Source organism: Zootoca vivipara, chromosome 6 (assembly GCF_963506605.1).
Source record: "Zootoca vivipara chromosome 6, rZooViv1.1, whole genome shotgun sequence".
Classification (NCBI taxonomy): Eukaryota; Metazoa; Chordata; class Lepidosauria; order Squamata; family Lacertidae; genus Zootoca; species Zootoca vivipara.
The window spans coordinates 42,432,748-42,450,473 of record NC_083281.1 but is presented as its reverse complement, the minus strand read 5'-3'; the positions used below and the strand labels follow the sequence as shown (position 1 = coordinate 42,450,473).

Genomic DNA, 17,726 nt, shown 5'->3' with positions numbered 1-17,726 from the left:
GAGAACTCACAATGTGCTAACCTGTTGGTTTATGAACCATGGTTTGTTTTAAATACAATTGGACATTCTGCGTGGACGGAGCAGCCTTGCTTAAGCATGGTTTGCTTGACTACCCCATCCTAGATGCTCATCATTTCCCATCAATTCATGAACCCTCCACCATAAATTCACCTACACACCCATTGGCTGTTATGTGCCTTCATGTTCCCACTAACCTGAGATGTGTATGCAGCTCTGATAATACAAATGTCTCTGTTACTTTTACTGTGTGAGTCGCAGTTGAGTGCAAATCTGTGACTATGGAATTAAATTGATCAATTAATTAATCAATAATTGTAATAATCATGCTGATATTCCTAGGCCGGCTGTTCCTAAGGATCGGCAGCCCCTCTGTGCCTCCTTCCCTCCTTCGGGGCCATGTCGTCCTCCGACGAAGAGACACTGAGCGAGAGGTCTTACCGGAGTGAGCGTTCGTGCCGGAGTGAGAGGTCCTATCGGAGTGAGAGGTCCGGCAGCCTGTCTCCTTGCCCACCGGGGGACACCTTGCCCTGGAATTTACCTCTCCATGAGCAGAAGAAGAGAAAAAGTCAAGACTCTGTGCTGGATCCGGCAGAAAGAGCCGTCGTCAGAGTAGCTGGTAAGGAAGCGGGTTCTGAGGGAACCTCAGGGCGGGGGGAGGAACAAGTGTGGCCCTTGAAGCCTCTCTGTATGGCCCTTCGCACTGTCTCCAGGCCACTCCCCCTGTTTCCAAGCCACACTCCTCCCTTACCTTGCATTGTACCCTCCTGGAGTCTTGTTCCCTCTCTGGAATGTGTCCATGAACTTTGCTTGCCTGGATGGAGGCTAGAGAGACTGTGGAGAGATAGATGAGCCTACTATACAAAAGTAATATTTACAGCCCTTGCCCCACCCACTTTTGCCTCTGCCCTTCCTCCCAGTATATAGCTCTCAGGAGATTGTACAGAAGGGAATGTTGCCCTTGGGCTGAATAAGGTTCCCCACCCTTGCCATAACTTAAGGAGGCATTGGTTGATACCTACACAGTTTTCTTTGCAGGGTTTCCCAAACTTGGGTCTCTAGCTGTTCTTGCACTACAACTCCCATCATTCCTAGCTAGCAGGACCAGCAGCCAGGGATAATGAGAACTGTAGTCCAAAAACAGCTTGAGACCCAAGTTTGGGAAACCCTGCTTTAGAGGCAGGTCAGTTCCTAGAAAGTCAGATAAAAGTGAAGATGACAAGGCCCAGGGTCAGGAATGTGACCTCTGCCTATCAAGAAGTTTCAAAACGTTCATGTATTGGGGTCCATGTTCAAATGCTGGTGATGAACTTCAGACTCCAGCATGCCAGAGCAGATGCACATACAGTCCTACCTGAAAAGCTGTCTGTCTGAGAACCACTTGGGAACACTGGGCTGAGTCAGGGGGGTGAGCCACAATCTTATTGTCACGTTTCGGGGCTGAGTCACATGAGTAGGACTGAAATAATTCAGCTCAAACAACTCATGTCTCCCTGCAGAGCTTAGCACTAGATCAGTGTCTCCCTAATGGCACACTCCCCCTTTAATTAAAATTAGAAGCACACCTCACCCAAGCACCTATTTGTTTCTTGAATGTGAAAGAGGGGGGGGATTTCCTGCCCTCAGAGAAGCCTACCCAGCCTTCTGTGTTTCTGTGGAAGATGCTGTTCTTAGGCAAACTCAAAGACTGGAGGTGATGGGTAGCAGAGGAAGGAGACCTGAATTAGAGCAAGCGGAACCCAAAGAGAAGGGAGCGTTATCATGATTGGCACCAAAGAACAACCGCTCATTCCCACAAACTTAATTCACTTGTGCACCTGCCAGTTTGAAATTGCCCATTGCATCACATTGAGGCTAGGCTGGTGGCAGGATAAACCTACTGGGAGGATGAATGTGGCACAAAAGTAGCCAATTGGCTTCCAGTGGCAACTCCAGAAAGACAAGAATGCAGTGGTTGTCTCTCCTCCTTCCCTCTTTCCCCGCATCTTCCTGGTACACCCTCCCACCCCGTCTCCCCCAGCTGGATGCATCTCATTTCCATATCGCTGCCTCTGTCTTGGGTCTTTCTTTGTCATTCCTGGGCTGAGCACTTCCACAACCCTGGCCTCCTCTCCAAACAATCCACTCCCTGTGACAGGCTCCTTTGCCCCGTCCTCGGGCATGACAATGGAATCACTGCAAGGAGCAGTGAAGTGGTCACTAAAGGGGACTTCATCAACTGACCCAGGGTCAAGGGCATGCTGGGGGCCACCCAAAACCTCCCAGATGGGGCAAACGCTTGTCCATTGCTCTGGACTTTGCTGGGCCACCTGCTTCTGCGCTTGTGACAACGCAAATGTTGTGCTGTGGTTTTTGTAGCAGCAGTGCAAAGGCAGTGAAAGCTGTGATGGTGTTATGGAAAACAGTGTTATAGAACAATGGAGGAAGGGTGAAAGCCTTGTGGCCTTCTGCTCTGGGGGCATCAGAATGGCTATGTTTTCTGGGGAAGGGTTGTAGATCAGTGATAGAGTGTTTATGCAGAAGGTCCCAGGTTCAAATCCCAGCTGAGAGAACGCACCCTGCTTGAAGCCTTGGAGAGTCCCAGCCAGTCAGTTTAGACACTTCTGCACTAGATGAACCACTTGCCACTTAGTATAAGGCAGTTTTTTTGTGGGGAGATTCAGGACAGATAAAAAAGAAAGTACTTTTTCATGCAGCACATAGTTAAACTATGGAACTTGCTCCCTCAGGAGGCAGTGATGGCCACCAACAGAGGAAGCTCAATCTTCAGAGCTCCCATTTCATTTTTTTTTACAGGATACATACAGCTATAGGGGTCCCAGAATGGATCAAGACTAGGTGCTGAGAGACATGCTCGTTTTTTTGATCCAAGTTGCATTTGATTTGGAGGTGCTTTTTGCCTCCTGGAACAAAACATCCAGGCACCTCACGGCACTCAGCTTCTTGCAGCCTTAGCTGCTTCTTTTCAAATGAAATTGCTGCGATTATTCCATCTATCTCTCACCTTTCATCCAAAGGAGTCAAGGTGATGTACGTGGCTTTCCCACTCTCCATTTCCTCCCTGTGAGGTAGGTCACCCAGGTAGCTTCCTGGGGATTTGAACCTTAGCTTCCCAGAGCCTGACCTACCGGTAGTGCTCTGCACCACTTTTGGCTCACATTTGTGAAGAAGTTTCACAGCAGCCTTGGGTCCCTTGTGAGCAGAGAACATTGGGGCCCTCAGCTGCTTTAGTGACCTTGTTTTATTTACAAGTATCTAGGTTGCACAAGAGGGGCAATATTAGATCTAAAACAGCACCAGTCCTCCAAACGCAACAGCATACCAATGCAGACTCCCCCTCAAGGTAATTTATTCCCTCCCAGCTTCTAAAGCCAGGCTTCTTTTCATTTTTCTCAATCCTTTTCCCTTTTTCTTCATCCTCAATTCAGGCAGGTGGGGTGGGATACAAGTTTCAGCAGCCTGGAGTAGCCACTCACTCATCCAGGACTATGAATTAAGCCTCATCAGCTATCAAGATGTACAAAGGCAGAGAAAGGGGGAGAGGAGGAAATTTTGCATCTCTGAAGAGCATGTTTATAAGAATGCAGTGAATAAATACAGACAACTTGTTGGTCTTCTCTGAGTGTCCTGGTCCATCGCAGGTTCTCTCATGGGCAGTCACTGCTTTCCTTTCCTCAGCACGCCTGTCTTATGCCATCACTCTAGTGGGCATCAGGTAAATGGTTCAGAGGCAAAATGGCAACAAAGGCAGCTCTGGCTGACTCCTTGTGCTGTCACCATCTCCTTAAGGGAGACATTTCCATGAATGCAGCAGTGGATGATGGCTGTCTTCAACATTAATTACACTTGCTTCATTTAGGGGCTGGGGGAAGGATAGCTTTCTGTTGGAATGATGGATTGGGCCGCTACATCTTTTGGGGGGAAATAAGCAGTGTTAATACAGTCCGATATTCCAAAAGAATGGACCCTGGGAGAAGGAGCCATTTGTTGTGGGTCATTTTTTATGAGATATAAATTGTTCAGACAAGGGGTGCATTGGTCATTCCACTGCACACTAGGGAGTTGAATGCACATCATTGTAAACTTAGGGAAATCCATTTTGTTTGATTGAAAAAGGGGGCATTCCCATCAAATAAGAGACATCTGGCAAGCAGATGTTTTAATCAAACTCTAGTAATTTAATTCCACTGTTCTTGTCCTAGTTTATCCTCTGTGATTGCAGTCCTTCCCAGGTTTATAGCAGCTGTAGGTTTTGATAAGCCTGCTGTCCACTTCCTTGTCCAAATCATTAGCAAAGTTGACATGTTCACACATATGAAGTGCAAATATAGCCATAAGAAGGAGACTGCTGAATCAAGGCAAAGGGCCATGTAGTCCAGCATTCTGTTCTCACAGTGGCCAACCCAATGCTCCAATGGGAAGCCTGCAAGCCAAACAGGAGCGCAACAGCACTCTCCCCAGTTGGTATTTAGAGGTATACTGCCTCTGACACTGGAGGCAGATTGAAACCATTGTGGCTAGTAGCCATTGATAGCCTTGTTTTATTGCTATGGCCGATGGCTCATGCAAATAAAGATTCATTCATTCATTCATTCATTCATAGCCTTGTCTTCCGTGAAATTGTCAAATCCTCTTTTAAAGCTGTCCAACTTGGTGGCCAACACCGCCTCCTGTGGGAGTTTAACTATGAACATGAAGAAGTACTTTCTTTTATCTGTCCCATTGAATTGTAGAATTGTAGTTGGAAGGGATCCCAAGGGTCTTCCAGATTCCATTTCATTGGATGTCCACAAATTCTAGTGTTATGAAAGGAGAAAAACTTTTCTCTATCCCCTTTCTCCATGCCATGCATAATTTTTATAAACTTCTATCATGTCACCCAGGGCCGTCTTACCCATAGGTGCTAGGGGTGCAGGACACCCGGGCGCCGGGCTCTCAGGGGCACCAGGCCAAGAGTCCGGGGCCCAAGAGTTGAGTCCAGGGAAGAGCCCACACATCGGTGGAAGCGCTGCAATGGGCTCTTCTGATGTGGGCAGCTCTGCACCGTGAGTTTGGGGGCAACTGAGCCAGCGAGACGCTGAGGTGGCCAGCTGGCTCTGCCCTCCTGTGTGCCTGGGACTGGGCAACCTTGGGGGGGGGCTGCCAGGCGGATCTTTGCATCCTGGCGCTGCATATGCTTAAGACAGCCCTGATGTCACCTCTTTCTTGGCCTTTTCTCTAAACCAAAAAGTCACACACACTACAGCGTTTCTTTATAGGGGAGCTGTTCCACGCCCTGGATCATTTGGGCTGCCCTTTTCTGAACCTTTTCCAGCTCCACAATATTGTTTTTGAGGTGAGGTGACCAGAACTGCACACAGTATCCTGAATAGAGTCACACCAGAGATTTGTATAATGGCATTATGATATTGGCAATTTCATTTTCATTGCATTTTCATTTATTGCCTAATAATCCTTAGAGTGGAATTGGCCTTCTTCACAGTTGCCACACGCTAGGTCTACAGCTCAGTTGACCCCAAGGTCTCATTCTTGGCCAGTCACTGCCAGTTCGGACCCCCATGAGCCTGTATGTGAAATTAATGACCCCCTCCCCCCAAAAAAAATGTGCATTACTTTACACTAGATTACACTGAATTGCAATTGCCTTTTTCCTGCCCTCAGTTTGGAGAGCTCCTCTTCACAATCTCTTTTTGGTTTAACGACCTCGAACAATTTTGTATCATCAGGAAACTTGGCCAACCCCTGAACTGTCCCCTCCTGCTGCAGTCCTAAGAGGTGCCATCTCTAGACCAGCTCCTCTAGGCTAGTCAATAGTTGATCAAAATTTTACATGCAGCTTAAAGTAAATAAGCAACCTCTTGTATACCCCAAATGAAGCATCTTATTTCGTCAAGCTGGATACAAGGAAATGGTGTGTTGCCCTTTGGCAGGTTTATGTTGTTAGCCTCTTTATTGAGAAACGAGGGAGTGCGCCTCCAGGGGTGAAGTCAAACTGCCGCGTAGGCTGTACTGAAGTATCCTTCCTGGGTCGCAAGCCTGGGCAGTGTGTATGGAGGTCTTGGAATGCCGAGACAACAAAAAAAGCCCTCTTGGCCTCACTGATATGGTCCAAAGGAAAGCAGAACAATATGTTTAGCACCAGCTTGGCTGCAGGAATTGCCAGGAGGAAGCATACAAGTGCCATTCAACCGTCTTATGGACTCCATTCCGGATTTGTGTAGAGTTTACTCCTTAACCTTTTCTTCTCCCAAAAATATCCCACAAGGCACCAGAGGTTTAGGAACAGAATCTTCCTTCTCCTAGATGGGCTGCCTTCCCAGGTTGACGGGCCCTATATATGATTTATGTATAAAATTTCTATACTGCCCTTCATCCGAAAATCGTAGGGCAGTTTACAATATAAAAACACAAACATACATACCCTAATAACAAAAGCAATACCCCCCCATCCTGCAGGATAAAAGGCCACATATTGTTAAATTAGCCAAAGGCTGGGAGAAGAGGAATGTTTTTGCCTGGCGCCTAAAGATATGGAAGGAAGGCACCAAGTGAGTCTCCTCAGGGAGAGCATTCCACAAATGGGGGGCCACTGCAGAAAAGGCCCATACTCATGATGCTACCCTCTGGACCCTTCTATAAGGGCCTCAGATGATGATTGCAATAAATCTATTTGTTTATATAAAAAACCCACAATTTGAGAGCTGGAATTTGAGGACTGGAAGAGGGATATTGATGAGGAAAGCAGTTTAGGAGAAGGAGGACTCCCATTTACTTGATGAAGTTGTGAATATTTTTGCATTCCCATTATGATTTGGTGCTCTATACTATTGGGTGCTCTGTGTTATTTGCAACTACTGGGTATTCTAGTTTCCACCTGGGAACAGGGATGTGCCACTAAGAAGCCCGGGAGCAAAGAGGTGATTTTCTTCTCTTTTTCCTGGGGGAGGGTGGGAATGTGTTCCTTCCCAAGCCTTGTTAGTTTGCATATTATTAATGCATTTAAATACATGCAACTTCAATAATAAGCACTTGGCAGAGAGTCGTGTTTGGTGGGGCTGTGGTGGAAATATGATGTGTGTGTGAGAGGATAAATGAAAGTTAAGGACAAACAAAGGAGAACTTTGTGCTCCAAAACATGCTTACGGTAGGAAGTGAATGGTAATTGACAAGAACTGTTATTAAGTAGCATTGAGGGCAAATCAAAATGCAGACAATTGAAAGCAACAGGGAGGCAAAAATGCAGGTCAGGCTGCAGCTGAAATTGTCTAGACGCCCCCCCCCCCCCTGCTCACTTCCCTGTCGTGCTCTAAGCATGACAGATGCTTTACTTATTTTTAGGGTAAAGTTGACAGCTGAAATAAGCAATACCGTGCAGAGTGTCTTTTCTGGAGATGGGATGTTCTAAAAAAAGGAGACCTGGTTTATTTTTCTGGTAAGCTGATGATCTGAAGTACATGATGTGTCTTAAAATAAATGAGTCTCCTGAAAATAAGGGACGAAATCACCTTTGCCTCATTTAGGCAGAGGTGAAACACTTGGTAAATAAATGCCAGGTAGAGGCTGGGTACCATAGACAGAGCCAACTTCTAATTAATTTGCACATCTCTCACTTAAGCTTATGGCTTTGTTTGTTTTAGTAACAACCACCTGGGGGGTTATTGATAGTGAGGAACCTCCCTTTTGGACCACCCAAGATATGCTTCGGAAATTCATATTCAGTAGTATTTAAAACATTCTACAAGCTTTAAAAAGAAGGTAATAAGTTTCAAAACCAGATTTGCCACACATTTGGAGGGTTGTTTTTTTTAAAGGGGGGGGGCAATATTTTCTACTGAATTTTTGTCTACTGAAGTTGAAACCTCATAATCCCTGCCCCACCCCCTGCTAAGTTTGTTGGAAAGTTGTTGAAAAGCAATGGAGATCTGAAATCTGGGCTGAAGCCCTTTAAAGACAGCCTGGATGGCAGCTGCAAACATTTCTCGACAAACAGTTACACCCATCCCACCTGCTTTTAAAGGTGAGACGCAGTGTGCTCACTTACAAGTCTCTTTCTTCCTATGAAGCTACTAAGGAGCTTGGAGGCACCCAAGGGTGGTGGATCTGCTGCCAGCGGCAGTGGTAGTGATGGGAAGGAGATGAGCCATCTGGCTCTTCCTCCAGCAGTCCAGCCTCCTTTCCTGTCTGGCCAGCACCCTCCCCTATTGATAGGGATTCCCTCTGTTCCATGAATGGGGCAGGACAGGGAGCCAGAGGGACTATGTCTCCTTCCCGTGTGTCTAAAGGCACAGGAGTGACGGCCCCATTCTCCCTCAGGCCACTCTAGTCTCCTGACACCCAGGCCCACTTTCTCTCCATGGTCCTGCAGCACAGAGTACCTCTGCTATGCTAGGCAGCACTGGAGATGTTTTGCACTGACACAACTGGTGTCCTGTTCCCACCCTGCAGCTGCATTGCATCAACATTACATGACTGGTCCTTCTTCCCCTTCTGTGGAAAAAGTGCTCGCAAATCGTATTTCATCCTGTGCACTTGCAGATGAGTGACAAACAAGATCATTTGTATGGGATAGGCAAATCATGCTGACACCTCTCCTTTTGGACTCCAGGGTGCTTTTGAGTTGGGCTGGAGTGTGCCAAGTAGAACACTTTAAAAACAAAAGAACAAAATGCTTCACCAACCCATTCTGAGGACTGGTTAAGAGCATGTGCTATGAACTGGCAATCCCTGTATTCTGAGCTTAGCCCTGAAGTGACACTTGCTCTTTAGACAAGCTGCTGTCTCTCAGCCTCAGTCCTCAAGCTGTAACGTGGGCCTAATAATGCTGGTCTACACCGTTCCTGGGATTACTGAGGTAATGTTTATTTGATGCAATCCTATAAACATTTGCCTGAAATTCAGTGGGGCTTACTTCCATGTAGACATGTATAGTATTGTGCTGTCAGGATGCAGCTCGACGGGACAGTGAGAGCGGCAGGACCCAACCCAGATGTTCCCAATTTCCTACAAAGTGTTGTTTGTTTGTGTGTGTGTGTGTGTGTGTGTGTGTGTGTGTGTGTGTGTGCAGAATTTATAAAGTGTGGCCTGGAGTGGTTGAGTCCTCCGCCACCCACCTTTTCTATGACAAACCACTTAATCCCTCCTCCTCCTTTTGGGGTTACTTTCAAGTCACAAAGTTTCAAGGGTGAAAATGGCTTTTTTTTTAAATGCGTGCATTTTGGGGGGTGAGGGTAGGTGCAGAAAACCACGGTGGGTGTCGTAAGGGTTCAGCTCTGCATTGTACCTCAGTATCGCCTGCAAGGGATGCAGAGCCCCCCCCCTCTCAAAACCCCAGCACCTCAAGTTTTGCTTATGTAGTCTGCATATGGGAGAACACTGAGGAGAATTGTCATGCCAGTCAGCTCATGTGAGATTGAAACTGGAATGGAATAAGGCGCTTTTCATGTTGCCATTGCAACGCAGATGGCTGAGTAACCATTCTGTTGGTTGCCGTGGTTACAGAGAGAGGAGGGAGGAAGGAAATATATATAGCTGACTACTCCTGGTTTGGCTCCACCTATCCCCATCCGTAAATAGGATAGTGGGTCTCAAGATGCCCGTTTTGAAGGGAGTTCTTCCCCTCAGAAAAAGACTAAGGGTTTTTTTTGGGGGGGGTTAAAGTTGATATTATTGTTGTTGTTGTTATTATTATTATTGCATGTTATAACATATATAAAACAGAGAGAACAATTACAGTAGCAGACGAAAGATGAAAAACAGCAGTAGAAAATATGCACATAGAATGAGTTAAAATAAAAAGTAAAGACTTTCAACGTTGAAAAAGACAAGTTTTTGAACACTTTCTGTTGTGAAGAGAATATTATGTTACAAAGGCAGAGTCTTCACTGGGCCTAGTTTTTTTTAATTGTAATAATTATTATTATGTCTTATGCCAACAAATAATGCCCTCAATCACTTTGTGTGCAGGACACTCATTCACTTCCGAAAACCCCCAGAATTGCTCCAAAACGTTTTGGTGCTCAATGCAGAAATGGAGTATATAAATTCAATCCATCCATTGCTCAAGTGACTGCCCCCATACACCAATTGATAAAAGGCACAATTCAGTGAGTTCTCCTGCGCAAGCAACTTTGCTCTGCCCTGTGCCACAGCTACGGGTAAGATTTGCCTGCCTCTTCCTGCCACTCATTGCAGCCCCACCAGCCTGCGGTCTTGTGTCATCACAGGAAATCCCCCAAAGAGAATCTTTGGACTTTCCCACTAATTGACCCTTGATGAAAGTGTAGCTGCTTTTGTGCACATACAGAGAACTCTTTCACCCTGCCTCAGTCTGCACACCTCCATTTCCAGCTGGAGACAATTGGGGCCCACAGCAGTCAGACACTTATCTCATACTTCACTCCTTTTTTGGGGGGAGGGGAAGCCTGCTTTAATTTCCAGGCAATTTCTGCAATCCCCTTTATTTCTGACAGTGAGCACATCCTAGCTTCCCAAATAACAAAGCAAGTGGTTTCTTTTCTGGGTCTTGCACTTCTCAGGATTTCCCACCAGATGTCGCTCAAAATCTTCAATTCATTTGCTGCTGGGTCCCTCTTCAGTTATGACAGATTCTCTTCACCGAAAGCAGATCATTGCACATAGACATCATAGACATCTATTTTTGCACTGATCACATTCTGGGTGAACAATGGCACAGGCCTGAGCTACTTCTAGCCCACCTGCCTGGTATGTGGCCTTTCTTGCCTCCTGCTTTTGTTTACTGGCCAACTCTGCCCACCCCCACCGCTGTCCCAGAAGGTTTGTTGAATTCTTGGTGGAATGTTTTTGGCTTGGTGGGACACAAGGAGCTCAGACATGCAGGAGTACCAGCAGCAACACTAACCTTTGCCGCCCTCCCCCCCCCCCCGGCTTTAACCCTACCTGGTTTGGGAAGATGCTAATTTATTAAGACAAAGTGCCTAGGTAGCAAAACAGCCACTTCTGCAGGGTGCCTGGAGAAACAAGGTGGATTTCTCCTTGAACCAGCAATGTGAAGGATGCCTTCAATGGGGTGCAAGGTTTGCTCAAGGAAAAAAAGCCAGAGGAGCCAGTTTGCAATGCAGATTCAAGCTCAGGAAGGTTTTGACAAGATATATGGAAAATGAAGGGAGAGGGGAAACAATTTAAGCAAGTGAACATAGGATTGCAGTTTACCACTGCCCATACCTCAGAAATACTTGGTGCTCTCCAGCTCCATAAGAATACAACAATTAACAGCCCATGGGAACCATCTGGAAGGTGCTGGGTTGCCAATGACTAAACACTTGCCTACTTCAAAGGTGGAATAAATGTTATCATACAGCTCATGCTGAATGCCTCTGCCTCTTGGCAGCCAGAGGCGGATTTAGGGGAGCCTGGCCAGTTTGGTCACACTGGGCACAGAGCCTCAGGGGCGCTGCAGGAGATGCCGTAACAATGCTTTAGAATGGAGCATAAGAGTCGGGAGGGTGAATTTTAGTGTTGCACAGGGCACTGCTGAAATTTGAGACCCCCAAATGCTGCCTTTGTGCCAACACAGCCTTTTGGAGCTCTGTGATGGGGCTTCATCCTCCAAGGAGCCTCATTTTGCACCAACCATCAACTCCAACAGCATGCAAGGACTATGACATGGCCACTAGTTTGGAACATTTTTCTAGTGTCAATGAAGTGTGGGACCCTGCAGGACTGGCGGAATGGATGCCATTATTGGGACCTGTAACTGGCAGCAGACAGGTGAGATGTTAGGATTCGGCAGCGTGTGGTTGGAAGATTCAGCTGTCGGGGCATGTGAAGGCCAGGCCAGGGGTGCGGGTGGTGGTGGTGATGGGGTGGGGTTCTGGGCACGGTTCTGCTGAAAATGATCAGTGGTGGGCCAAGCCCTGCCATTTGGCTGAGTTGAGGTGGATGCTAGGAGGGCAGGGTGGGCAGACCTCTATATGCCACATCAAGCTCTCAGGTGTGATGGAGGACAGACATCACCAGGATAGAAGTTAGATTCAACAGCCTGATCACCTACAAGGACTGGAGTGGGTGTGCATTGAGTGTTGCACCATCTTGCCTTTCCTCCTAAAAGCAGCAAAAGGGCTTGGGAAGTGGATCAGGAAGAGGGAGGGTCTACTACAAATTTAGATCTGGGGTGAGTTCCTGACTTCTTTGTCCGCTGCCCCCCCCCCCAAATAATTTTCTGTTTCTTTTGCGGATGGAGGCAATCCAACCAACCCCTTCTGGGTCCGCATCCCGCCCATCTGCTCTTCTTCGGATCCAGTTTCCTTTTCTGTTCCGGTTCCCTTTCTGCCTCTAGCTCTGGCCGTTTCCACGCGCCTCTTTGGATCTCGAGGCCTGCATCGCCAGGTCTCCTGACATCCCGGGGCCTCTCGCCATGCCTTCCGGGCTCTGGGTTCGGTGGTCGCACCTGATTCCCGGCCAGCCCAGCTCCTGATGCGGATCCGCTCCAAGTGGCGCCGGCCGGATTCTGCCCTCGCTCTGCCTCTGCAGTTCTGCGGCCGCCCGCCGGGCGTCGCCTCCGCCTCCGCCACCACTCGGGTTGCGCCGGGCTAAGCAGGCTCCTGCCGGGCCGGCAGAATAAGAAGGAGAGCCTCCGAGCCGGGGGCTGGCCTGGGCCTCCCTGACAGCAGCGGGTGGAGCCTGAGCCGGGAGGCCGGGAAGAGAAGGAGGAGGAGGAGACGAGGCGGAAGGAAGGAAGGAAGGAGAAGCAGCAGGCGCAAGCAGTAGGAGCAGAGCCGGCGGCAGGGAGACGCCGACGCCGCGGAGCTCCAGCGCCCAGCCGCCTCTCGCCTTCCTCGCCCGACGCGCAGCCAGCAGGCACCAGGCTCGGCACAAAGGGATCGCCGCTCCCTCCCTCGCCCGCCCGCCAGCTGGTCTGGCCCGGTCCGGGGCGGGCAGCGCCATGGCCGGCTACGTGCCGGGCAAGATGCCGCTCAACCGCAGCCAGGAGAAGGAGTTCGTGCAGGCCTACGAGGATGTCCTGGAGCGCTACAAAGGTGGGCTCGCGGCTACTTCGGAGAAGGGAGCGGCACCGGCGGTCGGGCGCCCCCCTCTTCCTTGTCCTTCCCTTCCCTGAGCGGGAGTCCCCGCGCTTGGGCTGCCTTAATAACACCCACCCACCCACCCCGGCCCAGGTGGGCCCCCCTCGGGCGAGAGGGTGCTTGGGCGGGGGAGGCGCCGAAGGATGCTAAAGTGGGGGGGGGGGCAAGGAGAGGGTTCCAGCCTGGCTGTCAGAATTCCTGGCGGCGGCGGGGAAGCCTGGTCCGGGGCTGGCGGTGGGGGGCTAGTGCGCGTTGGGGGGCTCGGCCGCGGTCCGACTGGCTCCTCCCTGCAGCCTCTTTGCCTTGGAGATCCCTTCCTGCCTCTGGACGCTGTTTGCCGGCCTGCCTCGCGCAGCTCCTCCTCGCCTGCATTCTCGGGCTGGCCGGGGAAGGGCTGCCTGCTGGCTCCGCGCCGAAGTGCGGTGGTGGGGTGTGTGTCTGCCGGCGGCGGAGGAGGACGGCGCCCCCTCCCGCTCCATCCTTCCAGGCCAGAGCGGCCCCGGTCCTCCGCCGCCTCTCAGCCAAGGGCTGCCCAGAAGCGGCTTTCCCTTTGTTGATGGGCCCGCAGGCGAGCCGCGTGCGGGTCTCTCGCAAAAGGAGCGCCTGGACTTGCCCCACCCGAGGACTCGGGAGCTCTCCCTGCCCCGCTTGGCTGCTCCTCTTTAGAAGAACGGAGAATGACGCCTTCCATTTAACTTTTGTTGCCGCTAAAGCAACAACAACGAGGCGCCTACACGCCCTTCCATTCAGATCACCGCGGAGGGTTCATAGGAACTCAAAAGCCAATTGCTGTCGAGACTCCTTCGTGGCGGCCCGTGTGATTTCTAGTGTGGTTTGTGGGTTGCACGGGCGGTGGGTGTGTACGTTCCCATGTAGACTCTCTTTTCTTCCTTGATGTGGCTTGTCTGTCTGTTTGACCCTGCAGGTATGCAGTACATTATTAGCATCACTCGTATGTATATTTTGCCCCTTCCTACCTGATTTTCCTCCAGGTGTTTTGGACTCTGCTTCCCATCACCTGCTCGCTGAGGCTGATGGGAGTTGTAGTCCAGAACCTCCGGGGGAGTAGGGTATTGGAGTGGGAGGCTCCTTTGCTGAAAGGGCTGCCAGTCAGTCACAGAGCATGTGCAGAAGGCCCTAGGTTCAGTTCTCCAAGCCATCTCCAGGTTGGGCTGGGAAAGGACTCCGCCCTGAAAACCCGGAGAGCTGCTGCCAGTCAGTGTAGACAATGAGCTAGACAGAGCAATGAATTGCCTTGGTATAAGACGGCTTCCTGTGTGTTATTGGTGAAGTCCGTGCAGAGGGAAAGTGGACCTGGAAGATGCAACAAGAGAGCTTCCAAGCCTACCATTTCCCCCATAAACTTGGGAGGCATAGCTGTGCTAAAGTTTTTGATGGCAGGTGTGTGAGTGTCATAATGACTATAATCCTTTCACCTGCTCAAAACATCTTCTGTTTTTTTAAAAAAAAATGCTAAAAGCAAGGAATAGCTCTCTATGCAGTATCCAGACTTCACAACATTGGGGGATGGAAGTAAAAACTGGGAAATCCACAATGAAACACATGTTTTGTCCTGCTAAATCTGCTGCTGGAGAGTTGAGTGCTTGCTTGTCTAAATCACTGCTGAACTCAACTGACTTCTTTTTCTTCATTGGGAAACTGGCTGGGTTGCTGCCTTGATTTGGTGTCCTTGCCATACTGCACAGTTGCACTTTGCTGGAGCTCACTTCCCTAATCAGACGTCACTCTCAAGATAGATAGTGCAAGGGAGGAAAAACGCCCTCAAGAACAACCTTGCAAACTGTACAGACTGGAACTGGGTGCTGGAAAACAGCATAAGAAACGTAGGTCATGTGAGACAGTATCTGGTAGCTGCTCTACAAAGTTGCCAGCTTCAGAACTTTGTGTTCTTCGTAGATGGTGAGAGCAAATTTCAGGGTTGTTGTCAAATAGCTTCCAGTTTCAATAAAACAGCCTTTCCCAACCAGGTGCCCCCCCCGAGTGATTTGGACTCTGTTTCCCAGCAGCCAATGGGCTGGGATGATGGGAGTTGTAGTTCAGCAGTGTTTGGAGGGTCACAGATTAGGTGCCTCTGAACATCTGGGGTATTATTTGCCAGGCCTAGTTAGGTTGCTTTTTCTTGAGAAAAGGGACGGCCTAATTTCTGCTGAACATTCTGGTTGTGGGGCTGGAGCACCCCAATGCAAACTCTGAAAGCTTATATGCTGTTGGTGGCAAATCTTAAATCAGTGATCCTTTTCAGCATCCTCTTAATGCAGTGTGCTCCCAGAAGGTCTGTATGGTGCCAACTCTCTCTCCTAGCCCATATTCAAATCTTCCATTTCCCCTGCAATTCTCTTGCTGAATCCCCAACTGTCTTACCATGGTTCAACCCTTGTTAGCTTTACCTCTGCTGTCACTTTAGGCTAGTTCTCCCCAACCTGACTCCCATCTTCCCTGACCATTGACTTGTGCTGCGTGGGGCTGGCTGGAGTTGTAATCCAGCAACATTTGGAGGGCACTAGATTGAGAGGTGATGACTGTACGTTTCTGGGGGTGCGGTGCCTGTCTTGTTTTATCTTATGATGTAAAATGCTGCACACTGAATAAATAATGGCAGGCTCTTTCTTTAAGGCCTTCAAATTAATTTTTAAGCAGTTGCTGCTCTTGATTATAAGTGGATTTCTCTGCCAGGTTGGATGAGGAAAGTGCCTTCTGTTCCTTTAAGAAAGACCTGGAGAAAGTCATGGTCTTCCTAAGACAATTGCCTACCAGGTGCTGATGGGGACAGATACTGAGAAGCTGATGGTGATGCCTGATGCTTTCATGCCCTGGATTTGAGCTTCCGAGCAGGGAGTATCTGGGTGGCCATGAATGGGATTCTGGGCTGGATGGATCCCCGGTCAGATCTAGCAGGCTGGTAATGCAAAGGGCATTGGGTGATGTGAGCCACTGCCCTTTAAACAACAGGCTTATCTGATGGCAATTGAAAGTGAGTGAGTTAACAGGGTGCGCTGAAACTTGTCTGGTGAGGTTAAAACTTTTTCTGAAAGTCAACATTAACTCTCACCTTCAGGCCAAGTTAGACAAGTGTACACACACACACACACACACACGTTTGACTGAGAATTGTCTATGGGGTGGGGGAGAGGAAGGAAATGAATGGCAAACTTGTTCTGGACAGGAAAATCTATTTTGCATTATTAGGCGGAAAGAGGGGAGGGAACACCAGTAGAAGCAAATCCGTCTTTGGTCTTAGCTTAACAAATTGGGCTTCTCTTTCGTTGTATGTACAGCCCTCATGAGCAAAGACTGAACGTATCCTTGGAAGAGACATACACGCACAGACAGACACGAAAAGGGGGTGGGGATGGATTTTACAGCTTAAACATTAATTTCCCTTTGCTAGGCCGGCATCGTAAACAAGATTATTCCCAGCTGGGCTGAGCCCCCTTGTGAATTCCAGGGCGGCAATTGGTTTTCATTAACCAGCATGTCACATTAGCCAGAACTGCGCTTCTCATGGCATGGACCACTGTCTGCTTGAGTCTCTCTTCTGGACAGCCTTTAGGAAAATGACCCTGCGAAAGAAAGAGGGTGGGGGTGTGGGGGGTGTAGAATTCAAACCACTGAGTGCATCTGAGTCCCAAAGCAAGTAAGGCAGCAAAGGAGAAACTTTTTCTCCTTTCATCTTCTTCTGTCACCCCTTCGGAATATACAAAAGCTGCTCCTCCTCCGTATCACTTTTATATGGCACTTTTAATTTAATGAGCAGAGCTATGCACTGATCGCTATGGGGGTCTGACATCGGATCAGCCCTTTGGACCAGCAGCCTTGAGAGGAACAGCTGGCCCACCACTCTCTTTTACATTTTTATTTATTTGTGATATTTATGTTGGCTGTGTAGTTGCATGTTTCTCTGTGTGTCTCACAGAGATAACATGCCAGAACATAATATTTAAGTATATGTGGAAGCAGGAAAAGAAAGGACCATAGTTTTAATAGAAGAGCATCCACTTTGCATGTGGAAGGTCTCAAGTTCAATCTGCCATGGCATTTCCAGGCAGGGCCAGGAAAATACTCCCCATCTGAAACCCTAGAGCAGGCATCCCCAAACTGCGGCCCTCCAGATTTTTGGCCTACAACTCCCATGATCCCTAGCTAACAGGACCAGTGGTCAGGGATGATGGGAATTGTAGTTCAAAACATCTGGAGGGTTGAAGTTTGGGTATGTCTGCCCTAGAGAGCTATTGCTATTCAGTGTGGACAGTGCTGACCTAAATTGACCAGTGGTTTGATCAGGCAGCTTCCAGTTTAAATCTAGTCCATGAGGACTAAAAGCTTTATTTTTTAGGGGGAGGGCTATAGCTCAGTGGTCTTAGAGAAAAGGCAAGCATGTTTGGAGGTAGGTGTTCCAAGTACTCTGGTCCCAAGCCTTGAAGGGCTTGACAGGGCTGGGGCCAATACTTTGAAAGGAGTGAATTCTCTCATTCACTGCCTCTGACTTGTTCAAAATAAGACCTGGGGGTGCAGGTCCCTTTGCTGGTCTTGAAGAGGGCACAGCAAAATGCTTGACATGGCCAAAATGTGTAGTGCCTCATGCCCCAGGATCCACTGCATTGTGGCAGGGGAGGTTGGCGTACAGCC

The 17,726-nt window shown here is 48.9% G+C and overlaps 1 protein-coding gene across 1 annotated transcript in view; it reads left to right on the top strand.

Annotated features, from left to right (window-relative positions):
- Window positions 1–12,675: 12,675 nt before the first annotated feature.
- Window positions 12,676–17,726, top strand: part of MACF1 (microtubule actin crosslinking factor 1) — a 291,507-nt gene continuing 286,456 nt past the window's right edge. Inside the window, exon 1 of the mRNA XM_060275855.1 lies at window positions 12,676–13,034. Within this exon, the coding sequence (XP_060131838.1) occupies window positions 12,941–13,034 (94 nt within the window). The 5' untranslated portion in view covers window positions 12,676–12,940. The remainder of the gene's footprint in view (window positions 13,035–17,726) is intronic.